General features: G+C 44.5%; 1 protein-coding gene across 5 annotated transcripts in view; it reads left to right on the top strand.

Annotated features, from left to right (window-relative positions):
- Window positions 1-21,751, top strand: part of DAAM1 (dishevelled associated activator of morphogenesis 1) — a 179,920-nt gene that overhangs the window by 139,674 nt on the left and 18,495 nt on the right. For 4 of the 5 annotated variants that reach the window (XM_084792141.1, XM_084792140.1, XM_084792138.1 and 1 more), the window contains exons 13-19: window positions 229-416; window positions 915-1,214; window positions 1,520-1,627; window positions 7,939-7,968; window positions 9,035-9,141; window positions 16,498-16,582; window positions 20,699-20,805. In XM_084792141.1, the coding sequence (XP_084648267.1) occupies window positions 229-416; window positions 915-1,214; window positions 1,520-1,627; window positions 7,939-7,968; window positions 9,035-9,141; window positions 16,498-16,582; window positions 20,699-20,805 (925 nt within the window). The remainder of the gene's footprint in view (window positions 1-228; window positions 417-914; window positions 1,215-1,519; window positions 1,628-7,938; window positions 7,969-9,034; window positions 9,142-16,497; window positions 16,583-20,698; window positions 20,806-21,751) is intronic. The other variant, XM_084792142.1, reaches the window with a different exon arrangement.

Here is a 21,751-nt window from a genome sequence, read left to right as displayed (position 1 = left end):
TTTTAGGGTCTTTTCTTTTGGTCCTTCCCAAATGTAGTTACTAAAATAGCTGTAGAGGCCTTCTCCCAGCATGAGCACCGTTCAGCACTGGAGTTGCCCTTCAGGGGAGAAGAAGGATGCTGCCTAAGACAGGCTGACCCAAAATCTCTACATCATCCTCGGCCCCTTTTTTTCTTTTAAAGAAAATGCTTCATCTCTGTTTTCATGCCCCATCCTTTTCTTGTCTAGAACACAATGAACTGCAACAGAAGCTGGAAAAGAAGGAGAGAGAATGTGACGCCAAGACCCAAGAGAAGGAAGAGATGATGCAGACCTTGAATAAGATGAAAGAGAAGCTGGAAAAGGAGACGACTGAGCACAAGCAAGTGAAGCAGCAGGTGGCAGACCTCACAGCACAACTCCATGAGCTCAACAGGGTGAGTGCTGAGGCCTGGCCCGCTGTCCACGGGGTAGCAAGACCCTCACTTCCCCTGGGCCAGCTGCACCGAAGTAGACACTTCTGATGTAGGGATGAGCTCTGAAATGTGTCACAGTTGCTCTCAGTAGCATGGACTCGGACCACCAACATCCTGTGGGTTAGGCATTTTTACCACCAATCTTGTCCTAAGAACAAAGGAATGTCACACATTAGCTTAGAAAATGGATACCGTGTGTGTATGTATATATGTATGTATGTATGTATATATGTATACACCAAATTGTAGGATGGTGCAAGAAGCGAAAGAGATGAAGACCCCAGGGACACGCACTTCTGTGTCAAAAGACGTGAGGTTCCTGGACCATCCATTTGACTTCCCTACCCTTGAAACCCACGTCCTCAAAAGTGTCAGTGCTTGGCTGCCTAAGATGAGATTTTTAAAGTCTTCCAATGAGTTTTCTTGTTCCATTGACACTTCTTACTCTTCTCGTTTCAGAGGGCCATCTGTGCTTCAGTCCCAGGAGGACCCTCACCTGGAGCCCCAGGGGGACCCTTTCCTTCTGCTGGGCTGGGGTCTCTTCTCCCTCCCCCACCAGCCCCACACCTTTCAGGTGGAGTACTCCCTCCTCCACCTCCTCCGCTCCCTCCTGGGGGTCCTCCCCCTCCCCCAGGGCCTCCTCCCTTAGGAGGAATCCTGCCTCCTCCTGGTGCTCCAGTGAGTCTGACACTCAAGAAGAAAAACATTCCCCAGCCCACCAATGCTCTGAAATCCTTCAACTGGTCTAAGCTTCCTGAGGTAAGCCATTTGTCCCCATTTCCCCATTAATGGATTAATGGATGATACCTGCAGCTCAGTGTCCTTACTGAGAGGAACTGTCCCTGCTGCTGAATAACTTGACCATCTAGTGTGGACCCAGGGTTCTCCCCAGCTCCTGTGTTAGTTGATAATGCCTCTGAAATAATTACATACTGTGTCAAACTGTATGAGCATCCTGTGGAATTATAAATTTGAGATAGTAGTACTTTTTAGAAAAACAACCATACTTATTCTTTTTTCTGTACAACTGTCAACCATGGAACTTGTTAACTTGTTGTTTCTAGAACAAATTGGAAGGAACAGTATGGACCGAAATTGATGATTCCAAAGTCTTCAAAGTTCTAGACCTTGAAGACCTAGAAAGAACTTTTTCTGCCTACCAAAGGCAGCAGGTAAGAACAGATGCCCCGGGTGCCCCAAAGTACTGTGTCCTTCTGCATGATCCCCAGCCATCTGCTGTAACCAAGATGCATGAGCACCTTAGTGCCGTGCTGTTTGGTCTCCCAGATGTGTTCCTGCAAAGCAGCATAGCTCCATGTCCATGTGTGTGTCCAGTGGCCCATCATCGATGCATGTGAACACTTGAAGGCATGTGGACTCTGGTGGAAAAGCTTCCTAGCGTAGTTCTTAGACATCTGCTTTCTCTATGTACAGACAGCCCTGCATCTTATCTGTGCTGTTTCGAAACGAATCTCTAGGAAAAATAGTGTCCTCTTGCAGTGCTTGTTTCTCAAGACATTCTGGGCTGTCTCAAGTTGAAAGAAATAACAAACGGTTAGTCTCAGAAGCAAAATGCTTTTGGAGCTAGATGTACTGTTTAAAAGTATGGGGTTTGGTAAGAACTATAATTTGGCAATTAAATGGAATCTACAGAGGAGCTTTAACCAGATGTCATGAACTTTGTAGGCTCGCTAGTGGGGTGCACAAGCTGAGCAAGTGTACAGATGCCAGCGATACTGGAGGAGCCCAACAGCTCCTGCCGTACTTCCATAATGGAGCCAGGACACGGTGAGGTGCCTACTGCCGCACACGCTGATGAGCCCCAGTGGGGAGTGTGGGCTCTGCTCACAGCTGTGCAGACCCTTGTTGCCCTAGAGAGCTTTCTCCAAAGATCTGAAAAATAGGCAAAAAATTTAGAGCAGGGTAGTTAGGTATAGAGAGTTCAGAGGAACAAAGATGAGGTGAGGCAAAATCATTCTGAGCCCAGGAGAGGGGAAATTTGAGCCAAGGGGCATGGAGACAAAAGGTTCTTAAGGCAGGTCCTGCGAATCGTGCACACTGCGTTTAGATGGACATTTGCCCGGGGGTTTCCTATCCACGCAGGGTGGAGCATCCTTAAAGAAGCAGCAGACCTCCTAGGCTGCTCTCCTGGCTTGGCTCCTAAAATAGGCTGTCTCAAAAGAGAAATACTGGGCACCAGGGAGGAGATGGACAGAGGCTAGAGAGAACTAAGCCAGGGAATTCTTTTCAAGATGGTTTCTGATGTATCTGTGTGGGAGACGGTGTTATTCACCAGAGGATTTTGTTGGAAGAGAGGGAAGGCATCTGTGCAAGGCCTTTTTATGCTGGTTCAGTAGAATAGGAAAATAAAGCTAGATGCTGCCATGGTGCCATGAACCCTGAAACAGAAGCCCTGGCCCAGCTCCTTCATAAGGCGGAGGTCCATGCTCAGTGGTGCGTGGTACCCAGCGAGGGAACGGCTTGTTAGAAGAGAACAGTGCACCTTTTCAGAGAGTAAACAAGGGTGTGTTCAGAGCCCTTGTCCTGTAGCTCCTCTGCCCTAAGCCACTTCTGATTGGCTGCTGTGTGCTTCTTCTCTCTCTCTAGTGTCCTAGGAAGGAGGCTCCTAGACCTTGGCATAAAATTTTAGCAAATTTCCATGTAACTCAAGTAATCTTGTGATCTGGTTACAAGTCCCATTTCTTTCACACTTCAGGTTGTCTGAGGTGAAGGCCTGGAAACTTAGGAAAGTGTCTTAAATGGAGGGAAAGCAGCAGGTATTCCATGTGGTGAGGTTCAAGTCTGAGCATGTGGGTTGCATTTGTGATGAAGGCAGGTGGTTGAGAGACCCAAGTTTACAAGCTTCATAATTAACTGGCTTTCAGCAGAAAGTGTAGAAGGATGCTGCCAAAATGCTCTGGGACAAATATGTGGACAGTTTTCAAGAGTTCTGGGAGACACAATTGTGGAAAGCTCTGCAACTGAGTAACTGTCTCCTAGCAACCAACACTGTTTGAGTAATCGGTAGTCACCCCTGACAGGATAGACCAGACGTTTCGGTTCTTCTTAGCAATGGTAGCTGGTGAGGACGGGTTATTGCCATATTTCTAGCCATGCTTTCTGAAGAACAATTTCAGCACACCCGCTCCAGCTGGGTATTTTAAATATTCCCCAAATTTAAATATTATACCAAATATTTCATTTGGTATAAAAAAAAATGAAAGCTAAGCTATCAATATATTTTCCAAATGAGGGTAACTTGAGCCATACCTCTGCATTTACATTGTTAAATGTAAAGAGTCAGAACACGAAAGGCTATAGACATTTTTACTGGAAGATCGGAGTAAATGAGGCAGAGCGCTAGTCACTTGACCATCCCCTCATCCCAGAACCGCAACATCAAAGACCTGTGCACATTCATTCCTGCTGGGGCAACACATGCTGCAGTTACTGCCACACTTACGCTGCTCCTACTTCTAGGACCAAGTGAATACTGAGAGTTCATCTCTTCCCATAGTGTCTCTTTCCTTTCTCCAAAGTTCTGAAACTTGTCTAGCCTTGGACTTCAGCCTTTTGTTTGTGTAGATGAGTTTTTCAGACAGGCAGAGGAACACACAAGCATGATAAGCACCACAGGCACATGATAAGGATCAGAGCCTGATTTTGAGATAACTCAGAAGTATCAGATTAGCATGATTTAAACAAGCAATGGTACTTCGGGAATGTATGCATGCATGTGTATATAAACACATGCCTACACAAATATCTATGTTTGCTTATATTTATAAACTTATATGCATATAAAAATAAATCAACTGATTTGAGAATTAGATTATCATTAAAATCTGGTATTTAGTTTGTCTGCTTTATATATGAACTGTGCCAGAGGATCAGATAATTCAAATACATCCCACCTTTACATAAGCCCACAATCTAATTTTAGTATAAAGCATAGATGAGAAAAACTACAAGTAACTGTCATATGGACCAAGACCATGGCTCCTATTGAGTGGCAGTTATGTGTCTGGTACTAGGTATGATATAAACAGTCCTTAGTCACATCAACCCTAAAAGTTGGTGCTCAAAGAGCTCCTGAGCTTACTCCCTTAGTTAATTCTCTCCCCAGCTCTAGGAGGGAGGTAATATTCTTAGATTACAGATACTAAAAATAGGGCTACGTGTGCACGCATTACCCTGACAGGTGCCACACTCAGGACTACGGGTCGCAGAACTGTTGCTTTCTCTTTGTTCTCTAATCTGTGGCGTATTCATTAGTACTACCAGGCCGTGGGGAGTAGGATTTTTATTTAAGTGCATGCACTAAAGGTGTAGAGAACCAATTATGTAAGTTTATGCTTCCCATGAAATGGAGTTTAATAGCATGCAGCTATTCCCCAGTGCACATTCCAGAAGTTCGTTTGAAAGTCAATCCCTTGAATCTCAAGACCTTTCCTCATTGGAACTACATTACACATGATCCAGGTCAGCCTCTAGAGACTAGCTTTTAATGCATAGCATCAGGTGCTGTGTGATAGTTTTATGAAGATAGAGTTGAGTAGTTCTCACATCTGTAATGGGACATTTCATCCTGACATGCTATTAACTCATCTATATACAGTTGAATAGAGGGAAAATGAGCTGAAGACTAGTTAGGGAGTCTCTACCCTATTGCTACCCACTAGCCAGTCACAGTGTCTCCCTCCATCTTGCCCATTACCTGAGGGCAGCTCTTCTTTTAGGAGCCTAAAACCCCCACATAGACATCACTCTTTGATTTAGGGAACAAAGGAAAGCTAGTGGCCCAGGTTCCATTTTCCAACTGCTAGCTGTAATATTCTAAGTTCTTTAGGGTCTCATTTGGAATATTCAGATGGCCTTACAGATTCCTTAAGAATGTTCCAAGAATTTTCCTTTTTTTTTTTTAAAGCATTGAGCATGTGTTCTAAGCAGGTGCTCTCCCACCGAGCTGTGTCTCCAGCTTTTAGTCATCGTGGTTTAGTCTTAGTGCTTTAGACAAGAAAAAACTGTGAATCGTGTTGTTGGGTTTATTTGTTTGTTTTTTAAATGAAGGGCTGGAGACCCGGTTCAGTAGGTAAAGTAACTTGCCACCAAGCCTAATGACCTGACTTCAGACCCACATGGTAGAAGGCGAGAACAGACTTCCATAATTGTCTTCTGACCCCATGCATATGTTATGGCACAGGGGTGTGCACATACACACATACATACATACATACATACATACATACATACATACATACACATAACACACACACAGGCATGCACGCTCATGCTTAAATAAAAAATAAACAAACGTAATTCTTAAGTAGTTTGAGGGTCTAAACTTAGTTTCCATGGTAATAACTATTAAATACAAGAGTGTATGTAAATATTAGCATATGTTTTCATTTAAAAGGATTAAAATCCATTCATGAAAGAATTATCATCTTTGCAAAGCTGAGCCTTCATTTCATTGTGAAACCACTTAAAGTAGTTGACCAGCATTGGTCCCTGAAAATTCAAATGCAAACTTCCTATCTCTATTCAAGCTCATTTATACTCTCCTTTGATCTCTGCCAGAATTTGGTTTCAAACAGAATCTTAGCACACTTGAAGTGAGCCTGGGAGTGTTGTTATTTCTAGGGTGCTGCGCCTAATGCACCCATCCCGTGTGTTTTCATTTGTAATGTGTTAGTTACTGGGTCTTCAAAGAAGTACGGTCCTAAAGCCAATGGTTACCACACCCTCATATGGCATTCCTCACCCTCCCGGGGAAGGGAAGCGCATCACTTCGCTGTTAGCCGCCATGCTTATTGCTGTCCGTGGCTACAAATGGAAGATCTCGACCAGCCGCTCTACCAAACTCAGATAAAAGAAGACCAGAGCAACTTGTCAGTTCAAAAGCTGAAAGAATTGTGGCTTGTTTGCTTCTAAATTTTGGGCTCATAAAGATTTGTGGGATAATGCATAGGAAATTTAACCTGCACGATGACATTTAACCTTCACCGTAGTAATGGATGGGTGGGCTGGGCCAGAGGTCAGATGTCTTCCTTCCCCATCAGTGTGAATGAATTTAAGGTATAACAAGAGTTGCCAGAAAGCTGCATAAAAACTTCTCTTTTGAAGAGTAGGCAATTATAGCTGGATCTGATTTAAAGTAGTACCTTTCCTTTTGGTTAAGTTGTAGAGTTCACTTTTCCATGGTCTTCTGCCCTTAAAGCTGCTTTTATTGGAGGAGTCCTAAAGAGCTACCGAATAGAAACCCTGAGTCATAGCAGGGGCAGAAGAGAGCTGGGGTGTCAGGCAGAAGGAGAGTTTGCCGTGGTTATCAGCTTGCTTTTTAAACGCCTTTCTAGAGAAGCAGGCCTCCTTGTATGGGCAGACCCAGGGAGAGCCAGTTCTGTTTCTTTCCCACTAGAAGAATTATGCGAAACAGCTCGTCTGTATAAAATTGGCCTTGGCAGTGCTGCCGAGACCAGGGAGACTGTAAGGAATCTGCTGAGCGAATGCTGGTTGTACACGCTGTTGGCCCAAGAGCTGTAGCGTATTCTGCACACCGAAGCTTCACTCCTTCCTGCCTTGTAAACGTATGCAGGAAAAGCTGCCACTTTCTCCTCAGATTCCATAGCTCCTCCTCTCATCTTTACTCAAAGACTTTCTGAAAAGCCTGTCAGGAAGAAGCTTTGGCCCTGTGTGCTTGACTAGCCCAAGAGCACGGGAACGTGGCTGCCAAAGCTGCACCATGGCTCTCAGTCTGCGTGCCCTGTGCTGTACCTCACACCTCCCCACAGCACCCACTGCCATGGTTCGGACCCTCTAGGCCTGGGCTCTGCAGTTGGTCTCACTCATATAGGCACTCTGCTTTGTTTTCTTAGCCTTCCTTATGATGCCAGAAGACAGGTTATTTCCACCAAAGAAGAGCGTTTTCTCTAACTATAGCAAGTGTTCAGTCAGGCTGATGGATGTAATTGACAGTCTTCTGCTTCAAATAGAAATGCAACATGGTAGCTGGGAGTATAGCTCAGTGTTAAAGTGCTTGCCTAGTGTATGTGCGTGCCTTAGTTTTGAGAGCCGTGTGTGTGTGTGTGTGTGTGTGTGTGTACGCGTGTGCACGTGCACACGCACCCACACAGAGACACACACTCTTGCACACACGTACCACATTGAATAAATGGGATCCTGGTGGTGGTTTTAAAGAGGACTTCTTATATTCTCGGCTTGTCCTTCTAAGCTCTTTCCTTTCCTGAATTTGATTTGCTGCCACTTCAGATGGAATGTAGCAAACGCCATCTGTTGTCTTCCCTCACACTGAGTGTCTTATACTGTGTTCTTCAGCCAAACTGGCTCACTTGAGTTGATGAGTGCGAGGGCAGGAAACATCATCACCAGTTTCCTTGACTGCTCTGACTCCCCTGTTTGCTGCTGTGGGTTCTGAACTGCATGTGTCTGATTTGCTTTTTCTATGCCTCTGCCATGGCTGTAGGAGTTCTTTGTGAACAATAACTCGAAGCAGGTAAGTGAGCTACTATATAACCCTTACTTCTTAACTCCTTGGCTCACTTGCAATCCCTTGGTTATCTTGTTAGATAATGTAGTTCAGTGCCCAGGTGATTACACTTTGGGATTCAACTCTTACTGGACTGTATGTATGTAGACCAGAGGTATGCCTGAAATCTGAGTACAAGAGACCTTTGGTGTTTAGCCCCATGGCGCCCCATTAGTCGTTCATACTGCCTTTGTGTCCTAAACTGTTACACATTTCAAAAGCTCTCTGGTTTCTTTATATTTTTGAAATGCCATAGTGCATTTTTAATAGTCCCTAACCACTAATGAAATCAAGTTGGCTTCTTACCAAGTTAGTTTATACACTCACCTTGAGCTTTGTATTAATATAATACCTCACATGGATTTTGCATCTGTTTGATGCCTGTTTCACCTTAGTTATAGCTCACCATCGTGAAGGAATATGCAAATAAAATATGCAAGTAGTGTTTGATTGTTAATTCAGACAGCTGAACAGATTTCGGCTGCCCCCTCCATTGTCTTTCTGTCAGGCTTGAGAAATGAAGGGTGCATTTGGCCTTTGGGGACTTTGTGTTACACATGATGATACATGGTGAGGCTTATTGCTTAGCTTTCTTCACTGCTAAGGATTGCAAATGGTTCTGGGGTGAATGGCCCCTGTAGATGACTGGACCAGTAATGACCAGGCTCTGCTGAGCTTGATTCAGTGTGGCAGTTCTTCTGCCTGCTGTCCACAGAGATTTGAGGAACAAAAGGACAGCACCATGCACTGATAATTTATGCACGTTTAACATCTCCAACTTGGAAGCTCATTGTTCTTCTAAATAATGCTTTTTCAAATGTGGGTGGTCAGCTTTTCTTATTTTCTTTGCCAAGTAGAGAGCGGCCTTTGTTTTGCTTGCACCACCTTCCCAACATTGCCTCATCGTTTCAGCTCAGCCCGTGTATGTGTGTGAGCATTGTGTGTGTATGAACAGAAGATGTGGACGACGAGTGTGTCTGAAGTCTGAGTATCCCCACTTGACTTTGATGAATTTCTCTTGTGTTCTTTCCAGAAAGAAGCAGATGCCATCGATGACACACTGAGTTCCAAACTTAAAGTCAAAGAGCTGTCAGTGATTGATGGCCGGAGAGCTCAGAACTGCAACATCCTTCTGTCAAGGTACCGCTGGTGCTGGGAGGACAAGCTTTTCCCTTAGCTCAGACCACTTGTTGTTTGTTGCATCTTATTGTTGAAGTGCAGGCCTTCCAAGCCCCTTCTGTTTAGGATGAAGTAGCACTTCTTGGTGTTACTTTTCCTGGTGCGATCTCTCAGGCTAGATGCCAACCTTGGTACTTCCTTTCCAGAAGCCTAAGAAATGAGCCAACTTCATTGACATCTCTTAGATGGAGATAATGTAGTCCTGGAGCCAGGCTGTCATAGAATCAGGAGCTGTGCTGATGTTTTGATGCTTCTCCATTTTCTTGCTTTTTTGTTTTGTTTTGTTTTTTGTTTTTTGAGACAGGGTTTTTCTGTGTAGCCCTTGCTGTCGTAGATTCGCTTTGTAGACCAGACTGGCCTTGAACTCACAGACAAGTCATCTGCTTCTGCCTCCCAGAGTTGCTGGGGTTAAAGACATGTGCCACCACCGCCTGGCTTTTATTTTGCTTCTAATGTCACTTTTTTATATTTCAACATTACATGAGTTTATCCTCTTTTTGAGTGTTTTTGTTTTATAAAGATATATAAATCTCAAATCTTGGTGAAATGTTAATTTATCCAGTTCAGCCATGACCAGAAATCTTTCTTATAACTTGTGAATTTTAAGACCTCGGAACTTGAAATGAAAAAAAGGAGATTGGGAGCCTGAATTGTGACTGCAATGTAGTTCGGCAAAGATAACTAATGCTAATGAGGTTCAGGAAGATGTAAAGGGTGCTACATGGGGACCTGAGGATAAGCTGCAGACTGGGAAGAATGGTCTGTGTGCATCGAGGCTGGATGCACACAGCTAAGATGAAAAGTAGTGGTCCTCATTACTTAACCGACCCTCGGCTGAGTTTCTTTGAGCACAAAAAGCTGCTGCTTGGTCTCAGCATAGAAGCCGGATTGTTGGCTAGGTATATATTATTTCAAGGAGCAAACATTTCCTTTAGTGGAAGAGAAATTGAGCCTGAATTTTCATGCAACTTGTAAGGTAATGTGAGCCACCCTGTTACCGTTTCATCTTTGCTCTGGCTGGAAGCCCTTTATCCTCACTGTTGCTCCATGAACCATGCTCAGGTTAAAGAATCCACCTTAATATAGCGCCACTTGAATGTCTAGTTACTTTCTTCTATGGTGTATATAATTTATTTTGTTACCATTTCCTAAATAACATTCCTAATTGGAAAATTAAGTGAAGATTTGGAGAAAATTTTTTGTTTTGTTTTTTTGTTTTTGTTTCTTGAGACTTATTTTATTTGACGTGTTTGACTATTTTGCTGCATGTATGTCTATGCACCATGCTTGTGCCTGGAGCCCATGGAGGTCAGAAAAGGTTGTAAGATTCCCTGGAATTACGAATGAGCAGACACGTGGTTTCTGGGAATCAAACACTGGTCCTCTGGAACAACAGCAAGTGTTCTTACTGCTGAACCATCTCTAGCCTCAAGCTGTTGTTGCGTTTTAATCTGAATATGTCTGCCTGTCTCCTGTGCTTTTGATGTCTGGAGTACTTTAATGCACTTGACAAAGAGAGACATCACTCTGAATCTCTGTAGTGTTGAAATGCTTGCAGAGTACAAACTGAGACCTCCGTCCTCAGAAAGAAAGTATTCCCAGTGCTCGGTGCCAGCCAAGATACATCCCTTAGCTACAGATCAGGTTCGTCTCTCTGGCTAATTCTCTATTCCATTATTGAAGGAATTATTTTCTATCTGTGCTATGTGAATTTCTGATACCTAAAGTGTCACAGAGCCTAAGGTAAAGTAACTTTAGATTTCCTTTGGCAACTTTTTAATAGATTATTATAATGAGCACAACAAAATGGTATGGTGACGATAACGATGTAATTTGGAGTCTAGTAACTGATTCCATATTAGCCAGGTTAGAACCCTTCTTTCCTGGGGGGATGTCAGTGTGCACACTTTTCTGTTTTGTAATAATTGTTAATACTTCACAGCCTCGTATGAGGCCTAGATGTTCAATTTGCTGAGGTAAGGGGAAGTTAAACTGGTTTCATTTTAAATTGTATTTTATTTCACTTTCTAGCAAGTTAGGAGATTATATTTTCCCTTTTGTTGGCAGTTCGTCATTACATACAAAAAGCAGTTAGGAGCATTTGCTTGCACGCCACTGTGCTGCGTGCATAAGATATACCAGAATTTATGGTGGCCCTGTGGTTGTGATATTGAGTATCCTCTGAAGGGTCACGTGTTGAAGAGTTGATCCCAGTACACACCTCAGAGGTGGGACTTTAAAAAGTGATTGGCTCATGAGGGCTCTGAAAGTATCAACAGACTCATGCATTGATGTAAACCCATATCCCATAGCTGGAGGAATGACGTCACTGGAGCTGCATCTGTGCAGGGCATATCTTGTCTCTGGATCCTTCCTGCCTGTCTCGCTCCCTCCCAGAGCTATAAAGACAGGAGCATTTTTCTTAGCCATGCCCTTCCTACTGTGACACTCAGCCTCACAATCCATAATAATAGGCTAAAAGGCCATGGATTGCAACATCCAAGCCCACATGTGTCCTTCCTCCCTTCAACATCTTTACAGCAGGTAGTTAATCACAGTGAAGAAAGCCGACTAAATGTTGCCGCCACCTCTGAAAGCTCAAAGCTGATTGCAGAAGAAAATGCTACTGGAGAGAAGACATATAAGTCAGGGCTTGCACTGGTCTCACCTGAAGGACACAGAGAGTTCTGTCACATGAGAGAGGAGCTTGAGCCGTGTGCCTCAGAGCATGTACACCAGAGTAAGGAAGGCAGTTCTACACAGACTTAACAGACTGGGAAAGCAAACCCTGATGTCGAAGGAGAGCAGAGGAGTAGCCGTCGCAGTGAGTGGAGCCTGGCAGGAGAGCTGGAGGTTCACGTCTTCAGGCTTTTAGGAACACGCACAAGTCAGCCCGGAGTCAAGTCATAGCTTCTGTCCTATAAAGCAGAGCTCATGGCCATCGTAGCTTGCAGTAGGCTCATGAGATTTAACCTCAAGTGCACAAAGCCCCCATGGTCACTGCTTTGCTAATGGCCATTTATATATCATGGCGTCAGGGGATGGGGTTTGGTCCTGAAGAGAGCAGGGTGTTTGTTTTAAGTTTGCTTGGTTTGCTGTGGAAGGTGGCAGAGATCAAGCCTTGGGTGCAGGGGAGACAGCAGATAGGGTTCTGTTCTCTTGTCCAGGTGAGACATGGGGGGACCAGAACTGACAAAGATGGAGAAACCTTTGATAGAAGTTGGCATTTCATTTTGTGCCCAGGGACAACCAGAAATATTTTGAAGATTATGTCAGAGTTTCCTACCTTTCTGCACACACTGTGTCTTCTCTTCCTACTGTGTCACCCCTGAAGGCTGCCATCCATCTATCCTCTTGCTGACTGGGGATTTATTTCACAGCAGTCATACCAACATCGACAACAATGAAAGGCTCTGGCATATCCTGTATGCTACGTTTTCAAATATATGCATGCCCACGGTATTGGGATATTCTTTATAGCTTCCTGGTGTGCTACAAAAGTTAGGTAAGGGGAGCCTGCTGCCATCTAGCGTAGAGACCAAAGTAGATGACTCCTGTGTTGTGCCTGGTAAGGAGGTGTTTACAGCATAAGTGACCAAGTTGAAGTTGGTCACTTGAAGTCCTTAGGAGCAGATGGAAGAGAAGTTATTAAATGGGGCACAGCAGCACCCTGCCTGTCACATATGTGAGGAGAGTGGAGTGGCCATGATGTGCCTCAGAAGAAGAAGCTGTTAACTTGCCTCCCAGCTATTTATGTATTAAAATCCAATTTAATTAATTTTTATTATAATAATCCCTCAGTAGCAAAAGCAACTTCTCTACTGTGTGTATATAGGTGACATGTAGCAGTTTAAAAATCAAACTCCTTTAGTCACCAAAACAGACCTTCCCACCCACACCAGGGGGCAGAGGGGAAGAAAGAAACTCAAGAGTCCTATATTGTAAAATGACCTCTTCCAAGCACAGCTGTTCCTTTTTCCCAACTCCTCTCTTGATATGGCATCCTGGGTGTCAGAAACCACAAAAAGCTAGTTTCTTAAGTAGGAGGATCTGCCTTAACCCACAGAAGCAGAGCCGAGACTGACCTAGCCGTCTCTCTCTAGCTTGTCCTATTTATCCCTGAGTGTTCCAATTCTCTGGGCAAAGTTTTTAAATATCCAAGTAGAGCAAGCTGGAGTTAAGTCCTATTTGAAGGCTGCTGGTTTGTTTCCTGCTAAGTAAGGGCAATGGAAGCAGACATCCTCAAACGTTGTCACCCTGCAGCACACCCAGTGCACTGCCAGGCTCTGAGAGCTACCACAAGGCTAGGATCAGTGGGGTCCTTAAGTTACAAAGATTAAAGGCTCATTCTGAGGGTGACAGGTGACACCTAGGACTTCGAAGGCTGTATATAGAGCCGTACTGAGAGGCAAATATTCTCCCCGCCCTGCTCCTAAGATAGGGTTTCTTTGTCTGATCCAGCAGGCCACGTGTATGGTGTTCCATTGAAGGGTAAATTTTCTTAAGTACCTTTCATTAAAGTCTCTCTTCTCTTTGTGGGCCTCATTAAAAGAAAGTTTAGTCCAGACAGCCTCTGGAAATTGAGGAGTGTAAATATATACAATTTCAAAGGCAAGCAGCTCCAAACTCCATCTGGGTAGCTAGTGAAATTCAAACCCAGTGCTTTGAGTATTGTTTCTCTGGGTTTCAACCTCCTTATTTTTAAATGCAAAGCAGAAAGGCTCAAACTAATTTCTTCATCCTGGTGTGAAAAGACATAGAGCTCGTTTAATTTTCTCTTATGAGCAGAGCTTGGGGCCCCATGGGGTGGCTCAGTAGGTAAAATAACTTGCTGCCAAGCATTCAACCCCAGAGATCCACACACTGAGGGAGGGAAGCGATCCCCTGACGTTGGCCTCTGACTTCCACATACGTGCTGTGGTGCGCACACATGAGCCCGCCCAGTGATAAAGTGATGAGGTAAGAAGCAAGGCTCCTATGCTGGTGACTGTAGATGTTTCCAAGCTGGTTGGTTTTGTTAGTGGCCCTTTTAGTCTCAAGTTACTGTCCCTTTGCCTTGTGAGGCCACACTATGGTACCAGCACTTAGTCTAACTACACAGAGCCTTCCCAGTAGAGAGATGTGGCTGCAATAGTCTTTCCCTCTGTTGTACTCTTCACCCAGACCAACCTAGCTAACCTGTTCCAGTTAATGACAAGGGTTTCCTGCCACATTGACCTGATGCACATGCCTGTGAGACAATGCTTTTTGTCCCAGGACTAGCTGAAACACTGGGGGAGTCTGCCAGGGCCACCCTGCTTCTATCCAACCCAGGCGTGAGTATAGCACCACAGCCCAGAGGAGGGGATAAGGGATTGTATTTGTCAAGTGGATGGTTCCGTTCATTTACCTAGATGATGTACTTGTATTTGAAAACATGAATTCAAAGACAATCCTGTTTGAGCAGGTGCTTTCCCAAATTTGTTGTCTCTCTACTGCTCATTGGTGTGTGCGGCAAAGGTAGCTTGCATGGCAGAGCAGTAGATTAACTAGGAAAGGGTCTTAATCCTTCTGCTGCCTTCAACTCCTCTGCGCATTCACTCGGCCTTGCAGCGTGTTTGAAGATGGGCTGAGTGTGTGCTTTGTATTCTAAGAGTCTTCCTATTGAGTCCTGACCCTCCCAAAACTTAGAATCAATCACCTTGGAGAAAGCGTACATCACCCAATTCTTTTTCAATTCTCCTGGGCCTGGTGCTGTCATATACAAGGATGAAACATGGGTGAAACAATGTGGATAAGAATGCTTTGGGAAGCTTTGATGACCATACTGGGTACTGTTTAAATTATCTACTTACAGCATATGACCATTAAGGTTAGAAAAAGTGCTACTTTTTGCATTTTTCAAATGAGGTCTGCCTTGTAGACATTGAATCTCTAGTGTGTCCAGAAACTCTACCAAGAGCCTTACATGGACTGGTTGACTAAACTCCCCACACCCTACACCACACACCCCACCTCACCACCGCCACGTTCTCTCTGTGTCTTAGATTAAAGGGGAAAGACATGTGAGTGTCATATGTACAGATAGAACAAACAACTCTGTTGTTACAACTGACAGTATGGTAAAGACTATTTTCCCTCACAGGTCTGGAGGAGGGGAATAGGGTGAAAGAGGGAGGGAGGGGAGGACTGGAAGATACAAGTGAGAGGATAACAATCCAGATGTAATCTGAATAAATTATTTAAAAAAGGAAAAGGAAAAAAAGAAAAGAGAACAATGGCTTTATTACTATTCTTATACTGAATAAAAGCACACTTTATAACTATATTTTAATTTCTCAACTGTTATGATCTATAGTGAATAGTCTTTTATCCTGACTTAAAATATAAATTTCTAATTAAATTAGTAAATCATTTGAGTTGATGGGCAGACAGAAGCAAAAAGAGAAAGCAGTTTTGTGCTTTTACCTAAACCCTTTGCTATGAGATACTAACTAGATGGCTTGTGTTTTTTATTTAAAATGAGTGTGTGATATTGATGTTGTCACTTTCATTTTTTTAACTTTATAACATGGAGGTGGTGTGTGCCACAGCACACCTACAGAGATCCGAAGACATCTTTGTGCAGTTATTTCTCTCCTTCCACCTGTACCTGGGTTCCAGGTGTTTAATTCAAATCACCAGGCTTGAGCTTGCTTGTTTTTACCTACTGAGCCATCTTGCTGGCCACTGATGCTGTCGCTTTGACCTTGAGCAAGCCACTGGCTTGTGTTTCTCTTTCTGTTTAAAACAAAAACAAACATCAGACTATCACAGCAGTTACTTTCATAATTAAGGAAAATTAAATATATGAAAAATCCTGACCTAGGAAGTGATCACGTTTTTCATTTTGTATACTAATGCATTCAGCTCTTTACTCATATGTATGGTTTCTAAGCATATCAAAATCTACTCTTGCAGCATCTCCGGGACTCCCTGACATACAGTGAGGTCAAAGAATAAATCCCTTCCTCTCACCCACAATACGTACATGTTGGGTCTGAGAAGACCATTGTGGCTCCTTTGCCCATCTCCAACTGGCCTTGAGGGAACTAACGATAGAGCATGGCAACTTTCCCCCATCTCAGCAGAACATTACAGAGCCCTGAAAGAATGTTTAAGCTGTTTCAGAATCCTATTTTTAGTTTCCTATGTTGTCAGGAAATAAGCTTTGGCTGAGATGTTGAGAAAAACCATACTTGAAAATCAGCAGCTGCTGTGGTGGAGTGAGTAGTGCCTTGTATTAAACTGTAATGATCATGACAGTGTTGTTAACAAAATAAAATATGCTTTCCCCAGGTTGAAGTTATCCAATGATGAAATCAAGCGGGCAATCCTAACCATGGATGAACAGGAGGATCTGCCCAAGGACATGTTAGAACAGGTGAGCTGCCGGACAGATTTCAAAGCAGACTGTCAGCAGCCAGGAGGATGCTGGGAAACTTACTGTTTCTAGTAGATAGTTGCCTTATCTCTGAATTGCATTGCTTTAAAGGGTCTTCATTCTCTCCTTGTTCCTCACAAGATAGTTGGGAAGGAGCATCACAGGCTGTCACATGGGGATGGAGAGATAGCTCAGGGGTTACGAGCACTTGCTGCTCTTCCAGAGGATCTGAGCTCAGTTCCCAGCACCCGTGTAGAGTGACTAAGTGACTCACAGCCACCTGTAACTCCAGCTCAAGGAGATCCAACACCCTTTTCAGTAAAATGAAATCTTAAAACAAATCTACCAAATGCCTGCAGTCCACAATGTCAGAGTCTGTCACCTGAGCTTCAGTTAGTTATTGTCTTAATATCTCACAAAAATCTGTTGGGGCCAGTGGGAGAAGGTGTTTCCCAGGACTGTTGACGATCTCACGAGTACTCTGAGATCAAAAACTACTCTGCAAACTATTAATTACTAAATCTGCATCTTGGCTCATTATGCCCACAAGCCCAGGAGCAACCATTAACCCCAACACGGCCACCATTAGCCCCTGCTCTAAACAGCCACATCTGTCCTACGTGAGTGAGTAATTCCCTGGTGCTAAATCATGTCTGTTCACATGTGGCATCCTGTGTCAAAAATGGCAGTAAGTCACAACTTCAGGGCTAGCCCATGGGAATTCCACATCAGTGCCCCCAAAATTGATATCTTGTTATCTCTGGCCAAGCAGCCACTCCAAAGCAATGACTTGTTCTGCAGCGTTTGTGCCTGCCCACTCTGACTGTAGCATATGTGTCTGATATTCCAAGGCTTGTTAGCTGTCTCTGCCCTTCTGGTCTTAAAAGTTTCTGAGCATTGTGGTGGCCAATTTCAAAATGCTTTAAGGCCACTCTTCCTTCCTGTCTCTTGTGCTGGGGACATGATCTGGTTTTAGATGATCAGGTTTAAGGTCTATGTTTATCAGAGCCAAGTCCACTGAAGGTCATTGTGGATACCAGCAGCCATGACTACAGGCTGAGCATGGCCACCTGTGTGCATACTTAGCTCTGAAAGTGCAGGAAGCAGTATCTTGTGTCCTGAGTGCTGAAGCCACTCTTCGAAGATTGTCTCTCTGTCTTTGTGCATTTTTGATGGTTCCCATTGAACTCCTTGAAGGCAGCAGACTCAGAGCAAGACAGACCTGCAGCTGGAGTTGTTCTGGGTGAGAACCTCACACTTGCCAGGAGAACAACCTATCAAGCTGCTACTTAAGTGGCATCTTGTGTCATAAATGTCAGTAAGTCACAACTTCAGGGCTCACCCATGGGAATTCCACATAGGCAGCCCATATCAGTGTCCCTAAATAGAAAGCGTATTATCTCTGGCCAAGCAGCCAGTCTAAACTGATTTAATTTTCAAAATAGTTAATGACTTTTTCCGTGTGTTTCCCATGGTTCTATGTAGATGCAGAGTTTAAAGTATTTCTGGACTTAGGTTTTTTTTGGTTTTTGTTGTTGTTTTGTTTTGTTTTGTTTTTCTCGGATCCCTGTATAGTGATCCCCTCACTATACAACTGCCGCAGCTCTCAGATGACCCCACCTTCCAGTCACTACCAGGAGTGAAGAACTGTGTGTAAAGCTGCTTTGGTCCTTCTGTCTTTAGCCTCTAGTGACAAGGTCATGCACTTAAAAATCTGCAGGATCTGTTTACTATGAAACTGCATCCAGCAAAATTCTTCCTTGAGGGGAAAGGATTGCAAAGCCCTGCCAAAAGGACGTGCAGTGCAAATAAGACACACTCCAAATAAACAAGGAAGAAAATCTGTCCACTGATGCAGCATCTGGCCAAGGACATTTTTGACCTGGTCTCTCCTGATAATTCTGTGAGCTTCTTGCTCTCTGCTCAGCTCCCACGCTCTCTTTTCCCTCCTTGCTGTGGTGTTTTTCCTCCTGGTGCTCTTCCTCATACCTCTCTGCAAAACCCCTGTCTGTCCCAGGGTCTCCTTCCCCCTGCATGAGGGCCACATGCACTTCTTGCACTCCTTGCTGCCTTTCACTGATGGCTGAAGTCAGGGAGCCCCTCTTCCTTGGAATGCACCTCCCCTGTCCCCAGGTGCTTTCCTGGGTCTCTCTCCCCTGGAGAAGCATCCATACATAGGCAACGAGTTACTCTCCTCTGCTTGGTGGCGGACTGAGGCTTTGCACGTGCCTCTTCCTGTGCTCTTAGAAGTCACAGAGGACAGGTAGTTGTGTTGTTTTCCTGATCACAGACCAGCTGGGAGCCTGGCAAACTGGAGAAAGGATGTCTGAACCGAAGAGTGAGTTTCCTAGCTCAGAAGACCAAACTCCAAACTAAAGGGGAAAGGATCACTCTTCATCTTCCTCTCCTCTTCTTGCCCTACAACCTTCCCTACACAGAGGGACAACACAAAGCTGCACGTCCTGCTTAGTGTCACCATTTGAACCTGGGAACAGAAATGCCTAGAAACAAGCATTCCTGCCCAGCAGGCCATGCACTCCTTGGTATCTGCCTTCATCTATCTTCCCTGCCATCCCCTTAGGGCAGGGGAGCTACCTTGGCTACTGCCGTGGTACATCTACTCCTTTTAGCCAGGAATCCATCAGTGTTGGCTTCTCCTCCCCTCAGCCTCAGCCTCACCCTCTCAGCTTTCTGCTGGCCAAGTCTTAGTCTTCAGTGAATGCACACACAGTGTCTAGCTTTCCCCGGCACAGTCTAAGTTCATGAAAGCCAGCCCATACTTTCCTTTTCACTCATCAGCCCACTGTCACCTATCTTCGTCACCTCCCTAACACTGTGGCTGCTGAGCGCAGTCACAACTTCCCTGTTGCCCAAGCCAGAGGAGTCTGGCAGCTCTTTCCTTTTCTGTTTCGCTTTCTTGTTGTCTGACTTCGATGGCCACTTATTCCACAGTGGAGCATTCTTGCCTTGGCCCTGTGATGCCACATGAGCTTCTCCACCTGAACCTCTAGTGCCTCCGCTGGGCTCCTCTTTCTCTTCTTGTTCTCATCTCTTGAGTGCTGGTTTTCTCCAGCCCTGAACATATTCTCCATCTCCCAGCAAAACCTTCTTCTCTCTAGTTCCAAGTCTTTTTCTCTGAGGGTGGCTCCTAGACCAATTGCCTTTTAAGAGTTCAGCACACATCTGAAAACCTATAAAATGAGTCACTCAAGTCATATCAAGTTATGGGGAAGGTCCCATTTTAATTTTGATGGGGGTAGGGGAGCATTTGATCTAGAAAATAGCATGCATACACAGCCCTATACAAATGCAGCCACATACAAATGTGTGCGCTTTGAACCACTGTCAGACACATAGGAAAGTAGCTTATTCAGCATTCCATGTTGTTGCTATTTCTTTCATTTCTCATTCTCACTCTCCAAAATAAAATATGGAATAAAAGATATGACAGTCCCACAGTTTTTCTTACTGAACCCTACATGGAGCAATGACGAAAATGGAATTAGAGGAGAAAAAGTAAAGAAGATGAATGAAAAACGCAGGTTAATTGTTCGTTCCACCATGACATAGTGAAAAATAATGCATAGAACAAGGGGGTGCAAAGAGACCAGGGTTGTGTTCCTGACAGTTATTCACACTTGTTCCTGACAGTTATTCACACTTGTCCCTGACAGTTATTCACACTTGCTCTGCAGTTCAGGCTGAGGTACTGACTCTCCCTGGTGCAAAGAGACCAGGGTTGTGTTCCTGACAGTTATTCACACTTGTTCTGCAGTTCAGGCTGAGGTGGTGACTCTCCCTGGACCACCGTCTAATGAGAGGGTTGACCCTTTAGAGTCCTGCTAAGCATTTACACAAAGTAGGTCCTGGTGGGAAAATGTCAACATTTCTTATTTGAAAGGAGCTAAAGAATAGAAAACAATTCTTAGGCCAATTTAAACTGCTATCAAGGCAACATAGAAATAGCCATTTCTTATACCTTGATCGCCAATTAGCAGGGCTTGGAACTTAAGAAAATATTAAAATCTCATCTTGTAGCAAATTAGCTGAAAGGATAAAAACCTACTACAGAGGTTTTATATAGCCCTCCACGTTAATACATGCACGCACTTTCAGCTTTTGAAGTTTGTTCCTGAGAAAAGCGACATTGATCTGCTAGAGGAACATAAACACGAGCTGGACCGGATGGCCAAGGCTGACCGCTTCCTGTTTGAGATGAGCAGGTGAGTTGGAAGACGCTGGAAATGAAAGATGCCCTTTATCTTAGTTAGGGAATTTACAAAACCTCAGCTCAAGATAAACAGCTTAGGCCACTCACCTGTCTGAGCATTTTTAGTTTAAAATCTTTCCAAGTTGGAGCTGTATGGAATGTGTTCTTTGCTTGTGGGGGAGTTCTTGTCCTCTGTGAGCCAATGTCCAAGCATCCTCTCAGATGTGCTTGTGGGCCTCTGGGCCCCTGCACTCTGGCCTCATTGTGCTATAATGTCCCCTGGGTCCAACACTTTGATGTCTTAGGACAGTGTCTCAGCATCTCAATACCTTGACATGTCAGGTTTGTTGTAAAATTAGAAGGGGATGACAGGTTCTGGCAATGTCAACCTTGAGCCCCCACAATGAGTAAGACAGGCACACATCACTAATCAGCTGTGACACTCTTCCATGGAGCCTGAGCAAGCTTTCAGAACCCTTTTGCAGAAACCCCCTTGGGCAGCCACTGCCCTGTGATTGGCTTTGGCATGTCTCTGCCACTCCAGGTCTAGTGAACTGTTTCGTTCTAGAGAAGGAAGAACCAGCAGCCCCTGGGGCACAGCCCTTTCCCTTAGTGCCAGCAGCCTGCAGATACTGCCAAGGGGAGTCTGTCCCTCGCTCCTGGTTTGCAGATTTACTCTTGTGTCATTCCCTTACAACTAGAGTCTTTGGAGACTACTGTGGGACAAAAGAAAACGTTGGGATTTCAAATATACTGAGGCCACCCAGCCCTTGGTATAGACAAGCTAGTGACCACCAGAAGTAGCTGTCACTTCTGAAACATGTCCAGATCTTTACAAGTGTGTTCTCATGTAACCCTCTTAGCTGCCCTGCCTGCAGGGACATCCAAAAGGGACATGTGCTCTTCATCTACCCGCAGGGACGAGGAGACTCAGGTGACTCTTAGTCAAGGTCACCTAA

The sequence above is a fragment of the Acomys minous genome, assembly GCF_964271855.1.
Source record: "Acomys minous genome assembly, chromosome: 8".
Taxonomy (NCBI): Eukaryota; Metazoa; Chordata; class Mammalia; order Rodentia; family Muridae; genus Acomys; species Acomys minous.
Note: the sequence above shows the minus strand (reverse complement) of the source record. Positions and strands in the feature narration are given on the sequence as shown.